This window comes from Elaeis guineensis, chromosome 16 (genome assembly GCF_000442705.2).
Source record: "Elaeis guineensis isolate ETL-2024a chromosome 16, EG11, whole genome shotgun sequence".
NCBI lineage: Eukaryota > Viridiplantae > Streptophyta > Magnoliopsida > Arecales > Arecaceae > Elaeis > Elaeis guineensis.
In genome coordinates, this window is record NC_026008.2 from 32,797,322 (window position 1) to 32,821,039 (window position 23,718).

Sequence of the window (23,718 nt, forward strand, 5' to 3'; positions counted from 1 at the left end):
TATAAGTTTAAGTATATCATAGAACATCTAAAGTACATTTAAATTTCTTGACTCATAGTCTCATATAATAATATTCCCATATTGTATACATGTTACCTTGGCTTGGGTAAATGGAAGCCAATCTTTGCTGTCTAATGTTTCTTGTAAGCAACCAACCCAAATTTATCAAGAAAGCTAAAATGAATCAAATGAAGACAAATGAATGGCATTAAGGAATATTCTGGACACATCTAGGACCATTTTTTACAATGCCCCCTGTATACAGAACCAAGACACCCCACCATAATTCCCTTCCCTCCTCTCCTTCTCCCCCCACCCTCCCCTCACAAACCAACAATCCAAGAACTCCACATACAAAGAAAAGAGGGGAAAAAAACAAATCGTCCCAACCATAAAAAGCAGCTTCAGTCTCACGTTACATTTCGCTGAATGCTCCCAACGGCCTTCCCAATGCTAATCTCCGGCTCAGTTAAATGCATCTGAAAAAATCCGACCCGCCGCTCGCCGGAGAAGGCTTCCGACGCTCCTCCGACCACCCTGGCCGGAACCCTAATCCCCTCTTATCGCCGGAGATCCATGGCCCCCACAAACGCCCCAGCCCCACCGCCACCTCCGCCGCTCGCCGGTCCCACACCCTGACCTCGCACCGGCCCACCTACACCCCCGCCTCCGCCGCCCCTCCCCGCCCAGACCTCCGTCTCCTCACTTCCGCCGGCGCCGCTGCTTTCCGGTCCTTTCTCCGCCACCTCCTCCGCCGCCTCCGTGTCCGCCTCCTCCTCCTCCTCTCTTTCCCTTCCCTCTATCTCCTCCTCTCCTCCTCCATCCCCGGCCGTCCCTTCTTCCTCGCCTTCTTCTCCGCCCTCGCCTTCTCCTCCGCCCTTCTCGTCCTCGCTGCCATCTACTTTAACCTCCTCTCCCTCCCCTCCCTCCGCCTCCTCCTATCCCGCTCCAAATCCCTCCTCCCACTGTACCACCACCTCCCGGGCCGCCGCCTCCCCGTCTTGTGGTCCATCGGCAAGCCTGAATCCGACAACCGCCTGAGTTCTGGGCTCTGGGTCCGGGTCTACAGCAATGGAGATACCTACGAGGGGGGGTGCCGCGGCGGGAAGTGCTCCGGCAGCGGGGTGTACCATTACCGCATGAGTGGGAAGTATGAGGGGGATTGGGTTGACGAGAAGTATGATGGATATGGCGTCGAGACATGGTCTCGGGGGAGCAGGTACATGGGGCAGTACAGGCAGGGGCTCCGGCATGGGTTTGGTGTCTATCGGTTCTACACTGGCGATGTGTATGCCGGCGAATGGTTCAATGGGCAGAGCCATGGCTATGGGGTGCACACATGCGAGGATGGGAGCCGTTACGTCGGGGAGTTCAAGCTAGGGGTTAAGCATGGGCTTGGGCATTACCATTTCAGGCAAGGATTTTGTGGAACTTCTAAGTACATTGCATTAGATAAATGGGTTTTGGTTCTTGATGTTTCTTGCGAATGTGTAATAAATTTATGTTTAGAGTATTTTTGGCTAAAGATTTGGGCTGCAGATTCTTTTCTTTTTAGCAAAGATCTTGCTCCAAATGTTTTTTAAAAAATTGTAAGTTGGATCGGGGTTTTAATATGTTTGATTTGTTATGGATTTGCAGTTATTACATCTGATTAGACATTTCCTTGTTCATTCTTACCACCTGCCTTTGTTGCTCCTTTTCTTTAATATCTTTGATTTGTTGCTCCTTTGCAGTTATGTGGCAGGATTTTAATTGTTTGTATTGCCTATATGGATGGGTTCAAGTGGGTGGATGTGGTTGTTTCTGGGGTCATTTCTAGTTTAGCCATTACTAAGTGATTGATTATTGACAACCTAGACAGAGACTAGAACATGGTTTTAGTTCTGGTTTGTTTGGGTGCGTGGAGTTTTGATTTTTGTGGTTTCAGTGGTTTTGGCAGTTTTGGTGTATTCAGCAGTTCAACTCCAAGATCCAGAGTTTCAATAGAAAAAGCCAAAAAGAAAGATAAAAATAGAAGCAAACTGAAAGAAGCCAAGGAAAGTAATTAAACAACATCCAGAGCATTTTCTGATATATACATTAATTTTAGGTTGAAGTGAATATTTTCATATAAGTAAATTAATAAATTGTACCTTGAAGATATATGTTGTTTCGTTTTCTAACTTTAGTTGGCCAAAAAAAGTTTGTAATTTAGCAACTGCGAAGCTTCTCCATGCCAAGTGTTTTAACTTCTCTTCATTTCTTTTGAGAGAGAGAGAGGGAGGGGGTGGGGGGGGGGGGCTCACAAATATAATTGACATTTCTTTCTCATAATTTTGAGTTCTAAGTGGGTATTTAATTAATTACATCTTTTTATAGAATGCTAGATATTCTATATATAAGAAGATATGTTATTACTGCAAATGGTGGTGTCTTGTAGTTAGTTGTTTCTATTAGTCTTTATTAAGTACTCTAATAAGTGCCTTCTTAGAGGCCTTGACCCATCAAGGGTTAAATTGATTTATCATCCATTCCCTCATCTAACTCAAGAAAAAGAAATGAAAAAGTTATCAAAAATTGACTATGTAGCTTATGTACTTGAAAAGATGAAGAAATAGCTTGATATGATAGTAAATTCTAAAATAAGACTTTAATTGAAGCATTTATGGTTGATTTTGGATTGCATGGGCTGAAATCGGCTGAACCATTGAAACAAGACCGAAATTATAGTCAGTGTTAGATGAAAAGAACTGAAACTATTGAAATTGACTGATACCCAAATTTGGGGTCAGTTTTGGGTCAATCTTGTTTTCAGCCAAACAATTTCAGCCAAAACTTAAAAACTGAAATAAATGTATTCATGTAAGTCTTCGGTTCCTTCCCTCCGATTCCCTTTGCTCATGCTCATTTCTGTCACCTCATACCCATCTCCTTGTTTCCTTCCCCATGCTCTTGGATTACACTTAATCTTTACTTACAAAGTCATATATTCTTCATTTTACAGTTGTTGTGATAGATCAGTTCACTAAGAAAGTTTCTGAAATGCAGACCTTGATTAATGTATTGAATTTTGAGATTTTTCTCATTACTAGGTCCAAAACATGGAAAAATGGTATTACTGTGAATGTCTTTGAGGTAAATGAATCATTCCACATGGTAAAAAAATTAAAAGGAAAACCAAAAGTTTCAGGGTTCCTTTATAGTCCTGCTCCTAGATGGAAGCAAAAACTTTGATTTGCTATTACCTATGAAATAATTCACAATCCTCCCATAATTGGAGCCGCAACACTGATTTGCTATTACCTATGAAAAATGTCTAGGAATAACAGAAGCAAGTGCAGTGTAACAAAGTTGGGGAGCCTTACTGATTTCTTGTACTGATCTTAATAAAGAAGGTTCTCCTGAAGAAGATATTTGTTTAGCTGCCAAAAAAGCAAAAAAAAAAAAACATGGAATGTTGGTGCAAGTCTTGTTTAGATGTAAGCATGATCATGGTCTTGGTTTTAGTAGAAGTTTGGGATTGGAGATCTAGTTTTCCAAAATGAGCTGACATGCAATGCAGAAAGGGTCTTGATGATGGGTCTTGCACATAATAGAAGTCTGAAATTTAACTCGGATCTGCAAACATTAGAGATTGAAAATAAATCCATGTGAAACAAATTGATACTCCCAGATTGATCAATCCAAAAAAAGGGAAACAGAGGAAAAAATGAAGCAGCAGAAAAATAACCAGGAAATACTTTAATTCAAGTCATAATCTGATGAAAATATAATGTTAGGTTCTTCTTTGCAGCTTAAAAGCCATCTTCCTCAATTGTTTGTAGCCTAAACAAGATACATTATCCTTTCATAACAAAATATAATTAAAGAATTTTTGGAAATATCAAAATCATGATTCCTGTTAAATCCTATTTATTAGCCAGCAAAATGACCTTAAAAATCAGTTGGACCATCTTTCAAGATCCTTAATCCTATTTGAAATATGACCTTAAGCGCAAAGAATAGTTTAAAATTGGTTTTTAAAATTGCAACAAGATATAAATACACAATGTTCTCTCAGAAGTTAATGAAGATTTGTATTACTTAAAGGCATGTTTGATTGGGGGGAGTTGGACTTTGGAATGAAAATCAGAATGAGTGACTGCTGTTTTAGTCATTTGGTTGGGGGGAGTCTTATTCCCATTCCGATTCTAGAGGGAATGGGAATGCTCCAATCCCTCCAAATCCAATCCCTACTCTTCAAATCCTATTCTGATTCCAATTCCGATTTTGGTCACAAATCAAATACATGAGAGGATATGATCAATCCAATTTCCATTCCAATTCTGATTCTAGTTGCGAAGCAAGTACGCCCTAGAAGCAGACTCTCTATGACTCTAAAATATTAAGGAAAATAGTATCGTTTATTGAAAAAGATGACCTATCTATCTTCATAACTTAAAAAACAAGCTCCCAAAAGCTGACCTAAGATCTATCGTCATAAGATGCTTCTGTAGTGCAAAAATCATCCAAGAGTTCCTTTGAATGTCCCTAGAAGGGATAGAACACTAGAAACACTATTGAACTATAAACTTTATTGCCAAAGTTATGTACACTTAGATGGCTGGATAATTGCTGCACATGTTCTTTTTTTTTTTTTTTGAATAAAAAGAGGGGAAAACCCACCCAGCTTTTATTAAGAAAATGAAAGAGTACAAAATCCTTTAGAAGGAGGAGAAAATAAATAGGGAGAAAGAGATAGGGTGGATGAAAGAGCCAAGAAGATGATGAGTTGAGGGAAAGGAAGAGCACAAGAGACATAAGAGATATGGGGTTGGTGAGCTTGGCAAGAGCAAATTTTGTCTAGTTTTTGAACATTTTGGTGCAAAGTAAATTTTCTTTCTACTGGCCTTGCTGGTGAAAATCGATCTGCTTGTTCTTTTCAAGCATGAACATGAGCATTTGACAAAAGATAGAGCTCAAGCGTAGGGGAACCTCGGTTGAATCTTCTTTGAGGACCAGGGCCCTAAAGGATGGTAAAGGGTTTCTCCAACCTTTGAATTTTCCAAATGGAGAAGACAAGGAACTACGAACCCAGTGGTCAATGGTTTCCCATAGTTTTGTGCAAAGCAAGCAACAAAGAGGAGTCACCCACTTACATTTTGACATATGTTCTTGGGTAAGAATTTTGTTGCAGAAAGCTAGTAAGAAAAATTATTGAAGTTTGGTACCAATGTCATCCAAGTCCATTTGGTGTCAGTATATATGATTGTGATGATTATGGCTTTGTTGAAGAATTTGTAATTTGATCTGATCAAGAAACCATTGGAGGCATCTCTTCTCCAAATGAGGCTGTCAATAGAGTTGGTTAGATAAACATGTGGAGACACTGTCGAGGGAAAAAGGCTCCTCAACAAGGGAGTTGTCCACTTCTCTTTGGAATTTGGTGTGGTCAAGTGGTAACACCACCCACAATGTTAGCATAGGAGCCAGCAATGGCGTTCGGGTTCTCACAAAGCTCAGATAGGTTGGAAAGAGGTCCATAAGGGGCAATTCATCAACTTCAACCAAAAATGTGTAAGGATACCCTTCCCAAGCTTGAAGCTACTAAGATTGCAAAGGAACTTGTTGTCTTTGAGATAACTACACGAAAAGGATAAGGCAGAGTAGGAGAGAAAGCAACAAGACCACAGTGTATTCTTCTTCTATAATAGCTTTTCCTAATATGGAGTTCTCATGTATCATGCAAAGGAGAAAGAAGATGCCTGTGTCATTTGTTTAAAAGTATTATAGTTTATCGAAAGTTCTCAAGCCTTCTTGGCTAGGCCATCCTCATCTTTAGAGAGACAACATTTGTTGCAGCTAACAAGGCATAATCCACCATTCACTGTTGAAGCACCTTTCCAAATGAAGCTTGCCAGATTTAACTGAGTTTATTGACAACCTAGTTAGGAAGGTAAAATGCTGGCGTAAAGCAACAGGGGAGGAAGGACTGAATTTATGAGAGTCGATATATTGCTAAATGAGAGGAACTTGGCTTTCCAATGGTTGAATTGTTTGTTGATTTTGTTGATCAAATGTAGCCAATTTGTTTTTCGAAGAGGGTCATCATGGACCAACGAGACCAACATAATGCAATGGAAACTCACTTAGTAGTTAAATATCATGGTTGAGTACCTTCCTACCTTGAGGTTTTGTCCTAGGTAGTTGAGAATGCTCTTGCTGATTTTTTTAGGTCAACAACCAAAGGAATGGATGAAGAACTTTAAGATAGAAATATCAAATCTGTCAGCTTCTCAAAAGAGTAAAGTGTGATCAATGAATTAGAGAAGCTTCACACCACCAGCCTAAACTAGAGAATATATTCAAAGAGGCAGCATGGCTGATAATGTGTCCCAGGACATCCACCTTGGGGGTAAAGAGGCTCAAAGAAAGACTAATAATGCATCCTTGGACCATAATGTGCAACTTGATCGTGTTATCTACATGCTAAATATGTGGAATCATTGGGTTGGTTTTTTCACCAAATAGCTTTTAGAATTTCTAAATATTTCCAACTTCTGAAAGTTGGAGAAAAAGAAAATTTGGTGTTTCTTGGTGTTAAAAGAAAGAGGCAAGTCTTCCTATTTTTGAAACTACTTGTTAAAATCTTTTTTCCAAGATATTCTAGAAAAAGGTCACTTGAATTGATATATATATATGGAGTAGGACATGTTTTTTTTTTAGCTCAATGTCTTTTTATTCTATGTAGATCCATTTCATAGTGGACTGATTTACAATCTTTGCCATTCTTTTATATAAAAATTTTGAAAGAGATCACAAAGAATCTTATGGTCTGCAATTTGATCCATGATCTAATCTGATTTAACTCTCGTATAGTTAACATCTTGACCTTAAACATTCACAATATCTAGCCTAGCTTGTTTTTGAGTTATGCAATATTCGTATGGCCTTGACACTTGCCACCAAGGTTTGCCTTTTTGGTTCCAGACCCTCTACCGGTACCATCCTATGATAGTATCGGTATGCAATTTGGTACGTTACAAGATAGTATACTGATATGAGACTGGTACGGTATGGTATGCTCTGTACTGGATGTTATGGGGCAATATAGTAGATCATGTTTAGCACTATATTGCCTAGGCATTCAATAAATCCATGATGCTTTAATTTTTCCAAAAAAAGCTACTCAGCATTTATTAATCTAAACATATATGCATACTGTTAGCTAGGTACATACTACATTGGTTCTAGTATTTCCTGGGCATAACTTATTTATGTCCAATGCTGAAATACGATAATGAGTTTTCCAAGTTCCACATTTTTTTTATTGCATTTGTATATTTTAAAACAAATGTCAAACGGCTCAGATAGCTCAAACGATAGACCAAAAGCCTATATTGTTCTCTTTTTTGGAAACCCTTTCCTTTTTGGAAAGCAATTCCTTTAATTATCACTTGATGCATGGGTAACATCTCCTGACATTTTGCAATTTTAATTGGCATTTTAGACATTATAGATCATGATGAGCCATGTGGGTAGTGGGTTATTGATTTGGATGTCCAACCATATAGTTTGACTGCATGGCATAAGTCAGTTATTCTTGTGAAGTCTAAAGCCATTCACAATATTTTAGCTATGACCTTATCGGTTGGATTTAAGCCAAAATTTTTAGAAAATAAAAAATCACTATCAAAGTTGAAATCTATACCAATCATGAGTGAACATTTACAATGCTTGGAAACAAAAGATCGTTTTTTGGAGTTTCCTTACCTATACACTAGAGTCCTGCAGATGTGATGCACACACCTATGCAAAAGTCTAGACTGTGAAGGAAGCTGATTGCAGTAAAAAATAGAAAAAAAAGGGGGAAAGAGTGGAGGTGGTTCAGGAAAACAGCCTTTTAGATATAGGGAAAAGAAATGCTGGATGGAGAAGTTGCTTATTAGAAATCAAAAAGTGGACAAAAAATTAAGTGAAGTTGTGTGCAAGGCTGGTTGGGCGCTAAGCAAAGTTTTATAGTTTGGGATAGAGAAGGAATTTACCCAAAAAAGGTTAGACTCCAGGTGGAGTTCCCCTCGAGTTTCCGTTGTCATGATAGAGTTTGAGTGGTGACAACATGTATGATACAAATAGGGCTAGTTAGCCAAAATAATATCATTTAGTATGAATTGAGAATCCACATTGTCGATCATGATCTACACATCTTAAAAGCGTATGAACTAAATTCATACGAGTATGGATGAATCAAAAATAATTTTGCATTTTGCCATCAAATTTCCATCTTATGATAATTTGATGCATACTAAGAAATTTGCAAAATATTTTTAAACAATGTAGATCATATTTAAAGGTGCAAATCTCAAATTTAGATTGTCTTTATTGTGAGGCATGTGTGAATATTTAGGACTTTAATGAAACCTAAGAGTGTTGAATGATGCAGAAACATCTCTCTGAAGGTAGGAGAATCACAAATTGCTGCTTCAAGGCTTAATTTGTGTAACTAATAAGCTATCCCTCTACTTGCCAGCTAATGTTATCAGGCAAGGCCAAGATTTTTCTATAGGTGGGAACGAACAATGATCATGAGTTGATCATACTTATTTTAACATTTATTAATAATAACCATAAAAATTCATATTAAAAGAAATCTAATTAGAATTTATAAATCTATTACGCTGGATCCTAATGAGGAGATTTTACATATCTAGAGATGCCAAGTGTATCACACAATATTGATAAGGAACCAATACAATATAGGTGTTGATATGGTATGATGTACCGACACATGATATGGGTAGGGTTGGCAATTTAGAACCTGACCTACCAGTCGGGATGCACCTATTTTGAGTTAAGCAAGTTTGGGTTTGGGACAAACAAGTTTAGGTCATAAGCAATTTGGTCGGATTTAATCTATTTATCAAACAGGTGAGGTTCGAGTTTGAAGCTCTATCCTATATAACTTATTTCAACCTATTAGGGATAAATGTAAAATAAAAAGATTTGGGATTTGAGATGAGCGACACTATCCATTTGAAACCCCCGATGAGATCACGACGCCTCTTCCTTTCTCCACCTCATTTTCTCTTCTCTCTCTATTTTCACCTTATCCACCTGCCATCCCCCTATCCCACTGCATCTCTTCCTCCGACACTCAAATTTCTCTTGCTTCCCTATGCCTCACTGCCCCAATCCATGCTTCAAAACCCTAGTCTCCCACCAATCTCTTGCTCCACTATTGTCCCTTTCCCACCCAAAGCCAAGCTCTAGCCTAATAAGAATTTTTGTCTTACTGGCAAGAACATTTGTTGGAAGGTAGTTCATAGCAACTTCCTCACTTTCTACCTGCCTTTTTACCTAGTATGCTCCCTTCATTGCCCCCATCCCACACCTTCCTGCCAAGAACAACCAACAACATAGCTCCAGTGACATCCTTGACTTTATAACGATGTTGCTAACCTCAACGAGTTCTCATTTTTCAAGTATGTCGCTCTTATAAATCATATTTAGAATTAAGATTTTGAGATTTGGAGTGAGAAAGACTTGAGGATCAAGATTGTCAGAGTGTGTGTGTGAGAGAGAGAGAGAGTAAAAATGTAGGGGATTTTTTTTGCGGTTTAAGGTTTGCCAACTTCACTGTGAAGCAACGACAAAAAAGATTTGCTTTATAGTGAAGTTGGCAATAGAATTGCCAACTTTACCGTAAATCATGAAAAAAATTCACGTAAAATAGGGGTGGGTGCCATGGGGGCTATTTCGGTCGTCCGGGGACCTTGGTGGCCTCCCACCACCTTTCCCTCCTTCCTTCTCTATATCTCTCTCTATTTCTCTCTATTCTCATCTCCTCCAAGAGAGGGTAAAGCTTTAGAGGGCCATCGAGGTCCTCTAGTGGCCATTGCCGGTGTCTTCGTTGGCCTCCTTTTCTTTTCCTTCCTCCCCTTCTCTCTTTCTTTTTCTCTCTCGTTCTCCCTCTTCTTCGCTTTTGTTTCTATGCCGATTTAGGCTTGGTATGGTCCGGTATGGGGCGTATCGATCCGTACTGCCAGTCGGCCAGCATGGGATCTGGTTCCAGTTCAATGAATCTTGATAGGGAGGAAACGTGTTAACAGGTCACAATAGGATACTCATGTTGATGTAGTGCAGATGTCTATTTACTAAATAGTTAAATAGATTGGGTTAGGCTATCTGTTTACTAAACAAATCGCATTCGATTTTAATTTCTAGCTTGTCTAATAAATAGGTCGAGTTAAAGTTGATAGTTTTTCATCATGACCCATATCCGACTTGACCTAACTTGGCTTAACTGCCACCTCTACATATGGTTGCTATGCCGACTTAACATCTTCGCTATGTGTTGCTACGCGACATACCATACGATGGCATACTGTATGAAAAAGAGACCATGACATGCGACCTAGTACCAAGCAGTGTAAAACCTTGATAAGGAGTGTCATTTAGGTTGATAATTCATTTAGAAGAAATACTCATTAGAATATATTTCTATTAGGCTAGAAATCTGAAGGATGTAGTTTAGATTGGATATCTATACATTTGAAAATATAATGTTAAAAGCCAAGTGGTTTTATTATATTGCAAAAGAATTGGAAGTTATTTTTTCAGTCAAGAAAATCTTATCTATATTCAGGATATTATTAAAAATAGAGGCATTTAAATATGTAGTTGCGAATAGGTCATTTATTAATAGTGTACCTTAGTTTCAAGAATGTATTTTATTTTATGCACCAAAGCATTCACCTTCCTCCTACCTTAAATCTGTATCTCATGCCAAAGACTCCACATGAGGGAGAGAGTATAGGGTTTGAAGTGTTGAAGATGATGCACTAGCCTAAAGAGCTCGCTAAAGGAACCTCATAAGCTATGAAGTTCATGTACAGGTATAAAAGCAGGACTTGGGGGCATAACTTTCTTGGGTTGAATCATTAAAATTTGAAGTATTTTAAAGCTTCGAAACTTTTTTTTTTTAAAAAAAGTCTGGAAAAGTCTCAAAATTTCTAAACCCTAAAGTTTTAAGATAAAGCCATGTAAAGGCTTACCCCAACAATAACAAGTTAATGTAGAGAAAAGGAGCTTATGGGACTCAGACATGCCTTACCAAGTTGAAAAAAATGGATCAAGAGTCAAAGTAAGCCAGGATTCAAATAAGTGGCTCTTATGGGAAGCAAAGTTAAGATGCAAGATCAGAATGAAGAGCAAAATATCTCATATCAGTTTAGTATTTGACGCGGGCAAGGGGTGTCACACATGGAGCTAAGGTTTCATAGATTTTGATATTAAGGGTTACTTAGGTATATTCTGGTGCTTGAGGGGGCCATGGTGCCCCTAACCACTACATTGCTCCATCTTTGCCTTTTAGGCTAGGAAGACCTAGTTTTTCGAAAGGAAACTGTGGTAGGGGCGCTTAAGTAACCACATCACATATGTGGCATATGTAGGCATATGCAGGCTGATATACATGTTCCATCTGGTTGGTATTCTTAAAACGTAAATAAACTATGGAAAATCTATACTGTATATATTGGTCAATAGTCAATGGTTTGCTTCTCACCTTTGTTGGCTGGTGGTTGATATAAGAGTGATGGACCCCTTAACACCACCCATTGAGAAAGTCTCCATGATGGAGCCTTTAGTAACCACCTAACCACAAAGATCTCGTAAAGGCTAAAAGGCATAAAATGGTGAATTTGGAGTAAATTCATGTGCCATGGAAAGTTGGAAACTAGTGATGCAGATCTGATTTCTGTGTAGAAATTTGCAAGGACCAAGGCTCTTTTCAAGTTAACAACTCAAATGATTATCTCAAATTTCTTTCAATCAAAGTCAAATAATAAAGGAGCTCTATAACTAGTCCATTTAAGATTGAATTAAAGACAAGATTCTTAAACCAAAGGATTATTATTAATTGATAGGTAAGATGTGATGCATTTGTACTATATACATTGAATAAATACCCCTATCTTTTCAGTTGAATACATGTGGTAATGGTACATCATGAGGTGTATATGGTTTAGGGCAGCGCCATTGAACACCTAGTTTGTCAGCCCACGAACTGCTTGCTTAGACTTTGCCCAAATTTGAGGTAGGGCTTCATTTTGAACCCCAATTGAACCTAGTCCAAAGATATACATTCAATAAACTATAGGAAAATGATAATGTCAGAGAAGTTTTTATTATTTTTAGAGCAAAAAAGCTATAACTTATATAGATGGATGGGTATGCCCTTGAGAAAAATAAAGCACCGAAAATTTTTTATTAACTTCTAAGTTTGCTTTCATGACCTCATCCTCTCTCGAGTTAGATGCTCCATTGCCATTTTTTGGGCCACTACCTGTGCAACCACTAATCGCATTGAGGCCACCTGTGCCTTTGACAAAGACCATAATGAGAAAATTATCCTTGAGGAGGGTGGTATCCCCCCTTCCTTCACTTCTCTCCTTGTCCTCCTCTATCAGGGGGTGCTTGGTTGGGAGAATGGAGGTTTGGAATGGGAATCGGAATGGGTGACTCCTATTCCAGCCACTTGGTTGGGGGGATTGCCATTCTGATTTTGATTCCGATTCCAGAATGGAATGGGAATACCCAATCTACCTAAAACTCAATCTTCACTTTGCTCTATGGATTCAAATTTTCATTTCAATTTCGATTCCGGTCATGAACCAAACACTTCAGGAGATTTGATCTGATTCTCATTCCAATTTTTTTCGATTTCGATTCCAATCATGAACCAAGCACTTCCTCAATCTATTCATCCATGCCTAGATTGTCGCCATCACCGCGGTCTCCAACCTCCCCACTATCACTAACCATCTCCAACCTTATCACCATCCCTCAACTTTGTGTACAGCTTGGGACTAGGTGGAGTGATGATGAGCCCAACTCTACGTATCCCGTAGGACTAGGCGGAGCTCCAGTGAGCCCAATTTTAGGTATAGTGGCCAAGTGACAGGATGGCTAGGTCCATCATTGGCCTAGCCAAGGGTGTTTACTGCAATGCCCAAGTAGACAGCTATGAGCTGGCTAAAGCAGGAGAGCTATTTATTTTGCTACAAATAAAAAAGGAGATGAAAGTAAACAATGATGAGCAAGCTAATTTTAGGGATTTAGACCAATCTATGCTCTTTTCTACAAAGGGCCAGAGGGATGTAATAGTAAATAAAATTTTAAGCTTTGGCATTAGTGAAAATTTTTGACATTTTGGATACCAAACTATAAAAGAAATTGAATTTGTTCAAACCAAACTGAATGAGGATAAGTAAGCTAGGATGATAAGCTTAACATATTAATTCCTAACTTTTGGTCTTCTAAGTCTCTTTTGAGGCAATTTTAGATTACTTATTATTTGTAGAGATTTAATTAATCAAAGTATTTTACGACGAGCTTTCAATGGATCAAAATAAATTTTGATATTCATTATACAAATTAAATAAAATGAATTTTTCATCCTACTTCAAGCAAATGCCATTCATTGTGACAAGTTGCAAAATATGAACCTAGATGCAGACCAAGTGAATTGATTGATCAGGTAATAATTAGAGTACTTGATAAACAAGTTGCATTGAGCTAATTGTGGGCTGGCCTAATGCAATGCACATCCCTCTATCATCTTTCTATGTCCTATATACTATTTAGAATGATATAAAAAGGAGATGGATGGCTTGGATCCCCTTTAGAAAAAATAGTGTGATCATTTTCTTTTATCTTTCTCCACCATAGGCAACCATGCTTGTTAAAACAAGGTTAGCGATATGTCTTGCTAGTAATGAAGGGCCATGGGCTTGGTTTGTGGCTTTGCGCCTTATGAGCAAAAGTCTAAAGCAAGATTGTCTTTGTTAGTTAAGGTGCTTATTAGGGATTTTTATTGTATAAGCTTTGTTTTTTCTTTCTATTTATATATGTAATTATTTAATTAGAGTAGTGGAAAGATTCATCTTGGTTTCAGATAAGGGTAGTCGTAATGCCATGAAAGCAAAAGGGAAAAAAGTGATATGATGGCTTTTATTATGATTTTGGAAGATGCCTTGTTATATGGTACATAGAATTGTACATGGTAGATACATAAGGAGTGCTTTAGTAAAGGCTATTGTATAATAACGGTCATCATTTAATTGGATAAAGGCCAAGATTTTAAATTCCGTGGGACAAAGATGTCTTGATTTCTCCATGTAACGGAATGCCTCATCGTCTCATCCCATCCTGTCTTAGTAGCAGTCCTGAAATGCATCCTATTAGATATCCTTCATTTTTCTCCCCTTCTTCATTTCTTTATTTCTTTTTTTTTTGTTTTTTTGTTTTTTTCCTTCTTTTCTTTCTTTTCTTGTATCTTCTTTCTTTTCTTTCCTTTTTCTTTCTTTTTCTTCTCCCTTCTTTTTTTTCATTTTTCTTCTTCTTTCTTTTCATTTTTTTCTTTTCTTCATCTTTCCTTCCTTTCCTTCTTTCCTCTTTCTTCTTCTCTCTCCACATGGATGGGTTTCGGAGTCCCAAACCCATCCCGTCGGAATGTAAAACCTTAGTAAAGGTTAAGAACCACTATATCTAGATGACAATAAGTATAAAAGCCACCGCAATAGTAACACAAAGCTTTGCAAGTTAGGGTGTGGTGTGTTGGTTAGGTAGTGCAATTTTGCCTCCTTTATTTTATGATTAATAAAATACACAGTATAGCAAAATGTTTGTAATGTTATGATATGAACTTGCAAATGACAATACTTGGAGTATGATATCTTGAAGACCAATTAATAATGGATAGGTAAAGGTTCACCTTAACCCACATCCTTGATGTGTGGTTACGTGGGATAAATATAAGGTAAATATATAGAACATTTGGAAATCAAAAAAAATGCTAAGCAAAGCATAACATGTGATACTAATGCAAGGAGCTGTCCTAGTGTTATGCAAAAATAGTCAACATTAAGTGAGAAAAACAGCTTTGCTGCACTCTATGTATTTTTTTTAGAATTTACAACCAAAACTATTTTTTTTTCTTTTCCTTCATGTCAATGTGTGCACATTGTTTACACAGTACAATATGCTGTTTATTTTCAGGCATCAGACTTTTTTTTGTACTTTATTTGCTTATTCAAGTGCCTTTTTTTCTTAGTTACATATGCATATTCAAAAGGATGTTTGTTTAAATATAAGATATACACTAAATATAAATATTATTTGATAATAATTAAATTATTGTAGTGAAATTTTATTTTGCAGTTTAAAAAATTCATTGGAAGCCATGTAACTTTGAAGTTTTGACCAAATTAGTAATCTGGCATTTACTTTTTAAAAAATAAAAAAAAAAATGCCGATATAACTTTGATAATCTTGTTGGAATCCCTGTCTTCTAAAAGAATCTGTATTTTTGACTCTTCCATGTGCAGAAGTTGAAAAAAAAATTAGATGAGTAGTTTAGTTAAAATTTGATGAGCTAAGTTTCCTTGGAAAAAATAAATAAATAAGTATATGCCAGATTATTGATTTGGTCAAAATTTTATAGTTGCATAGGCTACTTTTCATCTTTATTTGTTGCATAACTAAGTTTCAGTACATATTCAATTATTATCAAATGATCTAGTGTCTATCTTGTATAAGAAAAACAACATTAAGAGCAAGTGTATATAGCTGGAAAACAACCATCAAATAAGCATGCAGCCCTGCAATATAGTAACTGAGTCACCATATAGTGTAAAGTTTGGTGGCATATTGCATCATTTAAAGAATTGGGACATTGTGACTTGAGGGATGAAAGGAAAGAATAAAAACTACCTCTAATTTTGTCTAAAAGATAGAAACTTAAAAATGCACCATAACTGTTTTTTGTCTCTTATTAACTATTAATATATTATATAACAGTCATTGCAATGGAATTACAATTACATTATGGCCATTCGTTACTCTGGCATTCCTTATATATGTATAACATAATAGGGAATCTCTCAAAATCGTTATGCTTGCTGCTACAACATTATAGTTGTCTATTTTTGGAAGCAAGTTGAATCTTCTCCCATTCTAATTAAATAAATCTTATTATTATATTGAAAGAAAAATAATGCTTAAACAGAAGTAGGCTAGCCCATGTAAGATGTCTATCTGTAGGGGTTCAAAACAAGCTCATGGCACTTCACCTCTAGTAAAAAAAATTCTAACCTTGTACAATGAATCCTATCTATGAGAGAGAAAAATAACCAGAAGTTTTATTTAAAGGGGAACAATGCGATCTATCTCCTTCTAATATCATTTTTTTAAAGATAAGACCGAATATTTTCTTGAACGGTATATGAAAGATACAGAAATGTGAGTTGATGGAGGAAAGAAAGGATTCTATAACACCATTTATTGTTATAATAGTATGGCAAGAGATGATGGCAAGTAATGAAGTCATGACACTATTTTTAAGAAAATCAACTATTAATAGCACTAAGAAGTTATTCTAAAATTATTCAATCAGAAAGATTATTTTTCCAGTTGACAAAAAAATAGAATTCAAAAGACTACGATTTTATTTAGTGACCAATGCAACTAGTAAATAACAATTGTTACTCCCATTATTACTGTGCAAATGGTTAAGGAATGACTATTATTTTAAACATCTGTTATCATACATATCCTAACTGACCCTCTACTATAACAACTGTATAATAGTCCATACTTCAAATGGAGGAAAAGAAGAAATTAATTGGGGAATAAAACAACATTCAGACTATGACTTTGAGAATGGAAGGAATGGAGGGTGGAGCAGTGGAGAAAATAGGAAAAATTCATTAGTATAAGTAGTGGACTCCTTTGATCCAAATAACTGACTGAGTGGTGAGACTTGAATCCCTGGACCCAATGATGCTGGATAGAGGCACAAGTCAGCCATGCAAGATGTTCACACAGAGGAAAAATTGGGCAGAGCAAAATAAAAAGAATACATAAAAGTGTATCAGCAACAAAGAAAATAATTGCATCATTGTTAATAATTATGAGAATTGATGATTAATAAGTGCTTTGTAATACTTAACACCTAAAAGCAATATTTATAACATTACTGACAAATTAGTATTATTGACACTTCTTGCATCTTGCCACTTGAAACTTGCATCTAGGGCTATCAATTGACTCGAGTAGCTTGAACTTGGTTCCAGCTTAATTCAAATAAGGTTAAATCAAACTCAATTTTAACATTACTGAGCAAAGCCTGAAACTAGTTAATCAGCTCAAAATAAATTTCAAGCCAAGCCTATAACAATCCGGCTCCATCAGGCTTGTTGGCTTGATAATGCTTGAAATAGATAAAGTATATTAAAATATGACCAAACCTTGGTTCAGTTAGCATGTAATCAGCCATTGAATCAAGCTTGAACCAAGCTTAAAGTGACCTAGAATCAAGTTTGAACTAAGCTCAATCGAAGCTTTAATTAAGCTCAAATCAAGTTTGAATCAATTTAAACTTGATGGATGTTATCAAGCTTAAATTAGGCCTGATCAAATGACAACCAAGCAAGCTTGATCTCAATTTTCGAGTTTGTAATTAATCATAAGTCAAGCTTGGTTAGTTGGTTCAATTGTACTACTATTTGCATCTAATCCAACTGTTCACCTGAACGCACCCTACCTGCAAGGGTCCTTATAAAAATGGGCATGCTTTACACAGTGAGCTGCATGTGGTAATCACATATAGAGTATCGTGTGTGGTCGAGGAATTGCATCCACATATGTGATTGCATAAACCAATATTTACAAAACTATATAGGCCCCTCTTGTCCAAACTCCAAAGTTTCTTTGTCTAGAATTTGAGACCACTACATAAAGGGATAATGCTATGTCGAGAACAGGTTAGAAAAACACACAAATCATGATAGTTCATGCCTTGCTGTATAAGGATAAAACTGAGTTCTGGGCTAAGGTAGGCATGTATAGGGGTAGTGCCGTGGGGTGGGGATGGGGGGTGGGGGGAGTGGATGGCCTTCCTGACCCAGATAGTCTTTAACCCCTCCCATTTTTGTGCATCTCTTGGTGGAGCATGGAATGGACTACCCGCTCTACCTTCCTCCCCAACCTCACAACTTGTGCAACTTGCAGTGTTGTGTAGGCCCTCCACTATTTTCCACTCTCATGTTATGTGTGAAAGTGCGCTAGTCACCACACCCTTGAACCCACCTAGGCCCACATCAAATTAAAAAAAAAAAAGAAGGAAAGAAAAAGAAAAATTGAGTGATATAGGGACTAGTGTCATGTTAAGGAACATTCCTTATCAACTAATCTCTTTCAATTCCCGATCTCTCTGTGGCTCTGAGTAAGCTAGGACCATAATACCCTTCATCTTTGTCATGCCCTGCCTATCCCTCCCTTTTACGAATACCATGACGTCACCTCCTCCCTCTTTACCAGCCAGCATCACAGTCTTTTAGGGCATTAATGTGCTGACTAGCTCTTTTTTGGATTGTGGATCGTAGGATTTTTGATTAATTTCTCTATGTATGCTCCTTGCTTCGCGATAAAATATCCATTTAATATTTGTTTTCATTTTGTAGATATATGATTTCTATCTATGGTTTCTGTCCAGAGGGGAAGATTGCTGGCATCAAGGAAATAGTTGATGCTCTTGATTATTGATTATATAAACTAAAGGACCCCTTTTTAACTTTTACTGACATTACTGTTGTAATCCTACATGTGATATAGGAAAAAAAAAAGAGCAATCTTTATTAATCTTCGCATTTATATATTCTAGTGTCCGGTAGCTTAGCATTATCCCCCATCAAACACCTTGACATAAATAAAGAAAATCCAAATTTGTACTTAAAAATTATTATTTTTTCACAAACAAATAAATAATTAGGTATAGGGTAAATTTAAAACATTTTTCTGTTTCAGTCAACCAAACATTGGACTAAAAATTAAGAAAACCCATTGGTGCCCCTCCTATGTGGAAATCTTGGCTTACCTCTGGATTAAGTTGACTTTGTTAATGATACTTTTGGTAACATGTTTTAATTTTATCTTAAACCAATAATATTATAAGAAATTAGTTGTGATAGTTAAGTATAAGTTTTTGGACACTTCAGATGAATAATTTTTAGTACTTCAAATAGTTGTGCCTTCATTCGATTTGAAACGTCTAGTGGATCTCCATTCTGGGTATTGACGCAAACCAAGCACTGGTACTTCCCCTAGTGGATAGCCAAGAACTTTTGTAGTATGATATCACATTTTATGGTCTAAAAGAGTGCGAACTTAGAAACTTGAGAATTGAAAAATGTGTATATAATAATATATGGATTTTGAAAAGGCAGAAGCTAGATGCACAGCTTTCAAATGCTTATGTCCTTTACTTACTATAAGAAATGTTCTTAAAATTCATTTTTAAAAAGATTGGTAGAGAATATTGATTTTATGTTTGAACTTGAATTCTTTAATGAACTTTGGTAAGAAATGTAGGCTGTGTACCACATCTCATGCAAAAGTATTGTAGCTTGTGATGTACAAGTGAGATCGAGCAGAATCTGGAAAGAATTTCTCCCTTGTTATCCCCATCATGTCACCCCTTCTGTCCCATCTGCCCCTTACCTCTCTCTCTCTCTCTCTCTCTCATGATTGCTTAATTTATCCCATTGTTTGCTAAAAGATCATTCTTACGTGCTGCTCTATCTTTTTTGATGCTGAGATGTCATGTGAAGTTATTTTTCCTACTTGTCATATGCTATCCTATGATAGATACATCATTTTTCGGTCTTAATCTTGTGGTTATTGCATAATGATTCGGATTTAGTGTGCTCTGGAAATTGTGGACATCTAAAAAAATCCCTACTTATCTTTAGAACATGCTAGTCAACCTAGGAACATGATTTACTAGTTCCAGCAGTCTAAGTTAGGATTTACTGCTTGCAGAAATTTTGTGGACAGTATCCATAGATATTTTTAAAACCATAATGTCCTCTTAGAAAAGCCTCCATATCATCTCTTTAGCTGTCAGCAAGGAAAATGGAAGCCTTATGGATATGAGAATTGGACTCTTGGCAGATCTGTAGAATCTTTTAAGTCTGTAAAATTATTCAAATCCTGAAAAAAAAAAAGTGTTTTGTGTTAATTTTTAAAACATCTTGAGGTATGCTTCATCTATTGCTTAGAATTAGCCAATGGAGATTCTTATTCATAAAATGTTTTAGCTGAGATGAGGTCTTCATTTGACCAAACTTTGTTGTTCCTATGTTCCTCCTGGTTTTGTTCTTGTTCTCAATAAATGAGATGTGCAACTTACTCCTAGTCAGATATAGTTTACATGTTTAACCTTCTCTCTTATTATTGTTATTTTTTATAAGGCTTCCTTCTAGAGTTTTTCTGGCACATTTCAGAGTTATTTTGGTTGTATTCATACGTGAGTAGTTGGGGTGGGATTGAGAAGCTCAAGTTGCATATCTTTCTGCAATTTGCTTATTTATGCCCCTAATGTAGTCACCCATCACCACCCTGTTAACCTCTGCTTGTGTTGTAAGCCCATGCTTAAATGAAATAGAATACAGCTTCCCTATGTTTTGAGACCGTGAAATGTGGGGCTTCCCATATGACAATGCTTCTCTCTCCTACTCTATCTTATTTTCAGCTTTGCATATTCAGGTCGTATTGCAGATAGGGATTGCATGCATATAGATAGGTTCCCAATGGAACTTGTGGTTGAGTACTGTATATATCAGTATCTGGGCTTTCTGTAAAAAGAAAAATTGCAGAAGATTGAAATGCCCAGCTGAGTTGCAAATTCAGGTATTACCAGAATGATAATGTGCTTCCATAACTGACAAAGGTAATATGTCAAACTGTAGTTAGATGTGTTTAATTTTGCCAGACAATGACATGTTGTGATACATGGTCACTTTCAGTTTCCAAGAACTGAAACTGATACTTGCTAAAGGAAAGAGACCTCTTGAAAGTGAAACACTGACATTTAAATGAATTATATGGCTTCCTTGACTTGCATCCAAACCAGTTGAATACAAATTATTGGCCTATGCCCTGATTTCATTGTGCTCAAATGCTACCAACGGCCACCTTATAAATGATGATTATTAGTGTGTCAAACTAAGGTGCAGCCAATTACAAAATATGAAAAATACTGGGCCTGAGCCAGCCACTTGGCACCTATCAATATTTCAATAACTTTGTCAATTGGTAGCCATCAAAGTTGTTTCATGATTGCAGTGAGTCTTTACTATTTCCTTTATAGCATGCCTTTTCCCACCTATATGATATAACTCTGGATCCAATTGTTACATTGAGGATTAAGAACTTTTTCAATCTAATGTCAATTTCATGCTGAACTACTTGTCACGGAGCTTTTTGCAGTAGGGGGCTGCCGTGGAACCTAGAAATTGCAAGGAATTTTTACTTTCATGTTAGATAGTTCATGCATATTCAACTGAAAAATCCACGCTTCCCAAGGCTGCTAGGCTAGGAAGAAACTGAGATGATGAGGAATAATGCTGAGTTATAAGTGAAACAACAGAATAAAGTCAGTATGCAATTACGGCTAGTATATATTTAAATATGCTGACACTCGCATGCTGTGCAAGAAGCTGTCCTCTGTAAATTCAATTGTCTAGTGCTTCATTGCTAACTTCTGATTATCTACTTCATACAGAAATGGGGACACCTATGCTGGAGAATACGTCGGAGACAAGATGCATGGTTTTGGAGTTTATCGTTTTGCAAATGGGCATCAATATGAGGGTGCCTGGCATGAGGGAAGAAGGGAGGGCTTGGGGATGTACACATTTAGAAATGGGGAGACACAGTCAGGTCACTGGCAAAATGGTGTTCTTGATATTTTTAGCACACAGAATACCCTGCCTGGGTCTTCTATTGCTGTCAATCATTCCAAAGTGCTGAACACAGTTCAGGTAACAAGACCTTGCTTGGTTTTCCCCTTTGGTAGAATAAGGCTTGTTACTTGTGCAAATTACGGTTCTATTACAATTCACATCAAAAATTCAGAGGCAAATGAATATAAACATAAGATGTACAGTCATGCTGATTAGCCTCTCCATCATCAGGAAGCACGGACGGCAGCAGGAAAAGCATTTGATGTTCCCTGGGTTGATGATAGGGTGAACAAGGCTGTTGCAGCGGCCAATAAAGCAGCTGAGGCAGCTAGGGCTGCAGCAGTTAAAGCTGTTCAGAACCAAGCCTCCAATAATGGTGTTGGCATCCCAAACCTACTTGTGCAAGACACCTTGCTTGGTATTGCATAAGTTCAAATCACTGGAAACAACATTGAATGACCTGATACCAGGGAGAATTTTCCGGCTGTGCATTATGCAACTCCTTTTATCTTCAATCCTTTCCTGGAGCATTAGATAACTAATCCTTGCTCAAAGTCACCTCCGGTTAATGACCGATTGAGAGCAGGGTTTTCTTTTTGTTCTTTTTTGCTTCTTATGTGTAGATATTATGAGTGGCCGGCAATGTGGAGAGGGTAGGATTTTCCCATAATTTTACGTTGTTTCTTTATAAACAGTCTTATTAAGTACATGTATGTGAATTGAACCTCAATATATGAATTGTATTGTATGTAAAACTAAAATGTTATCAACGCAAAAGAGTAGTCTCAGAATAGCATTTTGCTCGAGGGAAAATACTTTTGTTTTATTCTTTATTATTCTGTGTCACAGGTGATATTTATTTATCATGCTCCAAGGTAGGTAGTGAGGGACATAATTTTTGATTCAAAATATTCCTTGGGTTATGGTATTGAAAGTAGATTTAGATTATTCTTTACCAGCAGTTAGCTGGACATATACATAATTGGTCGGGCATCTATGTTAAATGTATATCTCATTTATCAGGCAATTGATGTGTTGGATCCAAAGACCATCAGACCATATTGTTGCTACATGGTTCCTTTGCTTTCTGCTTAAGTTGCTTAGGTTATGTAGACCAACTTTCTGGGGGCTGGTTCTACTGTTGATTGCACGCTTATTCCTTTTCTCCTTAAATTCGGGCTGGTTAAATGCTTTCTGATAGCATCAGCTATGGCTGGATTAATACTGTGATGCTCTTAACAAGGCCAATCAGTCAAATTGAACCTTGTTATATTGACGATGCTAATCTCAACAGGTTTTACATAGGGAAGAATATCTAGCTTAATTATTTATTATTCATTGTGCTCTCTCGTGCATTTATTTCAGTTTTATAAACTGCCCAGGACAGCATGATGGTTATGAATTGACCATACTTTAACTGGTTTGACATGATGATATACTTTGTGAAATGTTGAACGCGGATATCATCTATACTGGCTATCATAGCCTTGGTCCTTGCTGCCCTTAGGTTCATGGTGCAGACGGGTTTGCAACCTTCATTTCACTTTTACGATTCTTTTCAGGTTCTTTCTGAAATCTCTATATTCACCCTCGGCTGATCTATGACATACCAGACTACCCACCGAGTCGCAGATTCAGTGAACCTGAGCCAATTGCTGAAGGAACAGCCATAAGAGGAGCAGGGAATGCAGTAAATTGTTCGAATATACATCACAGCTCGGTATGATCTCCAACAAGCATGAGAATCAAATGCAAGCATGAAAGAGAAAATCAAATGCAAGCCATGATTCAGGCCAACAGGGGAGTCAGGTGCCCACACAATGTTGCTGCTGTGGCACACAGTGCAACTTTCCAGCTACCCTTTTCTTTCTTTAGATTGAAAAAAATAAGCAAAAAGTTAAGGCACCAAATGAATCAGCTACCACAAGCAATGTCCCTTCGAAAAACGCTGAGG

At 37.2% G+C, this 23,718-nt stretch overlaps 1 protein-coding gene across 1 annotated transcript; it reads left to right on the forward strand.

Annotated features, from left to right (window-relative positions):
* Positions 1 to 271: 271 nt before the first annotated feature.
* On the forward strand, positions 272 to 22,541 carry LOC105059423 (uncharacterized). The gene is made up of 3 exons (XM_073249775.1): positions 272 to 1,414; positions 21,584 to 21,842; positions 21,996 to 22,541. The coding sequence occupies exons 1-3, from the start codon at positions 474 to 476 to the stop codon at positions 22,191 to 22,193; spliced, it is 1,398 nt and encodes a 465-aa protein (XP_073105876.1). The 5' UTR covers positions 272 to 473; the 3' UTR covers positions 22,194 to 22,541.
* Positions 22,542 to 23,718: the final 1,177 nt, after the last annotated feature.

Bases quoted from the DNA above. Each gene is read 5' to 3' on its own strand.
- LOC105059423 (XM_073249775.1), top strand. From the start codon at position 474: ATGCATCTGAAAAAATCCGACCCGCCGCTCGCCGGAGAAGGCTTCCGA. The intron at 1,415-21,583 runs GCAAGGATTTTG...TACTTCATACAG, and splicing joins CTTGGGCATTACCATTTCAG to AAATGGGGACACCTATGCTG. The intron at 21,843-21,995 runs GTAACAAGACCT...CTCCATCATCAG, and splicing joins AAGTGCTGAACACAGTTCAG to GAAGCACGGACGGCAGCAGG.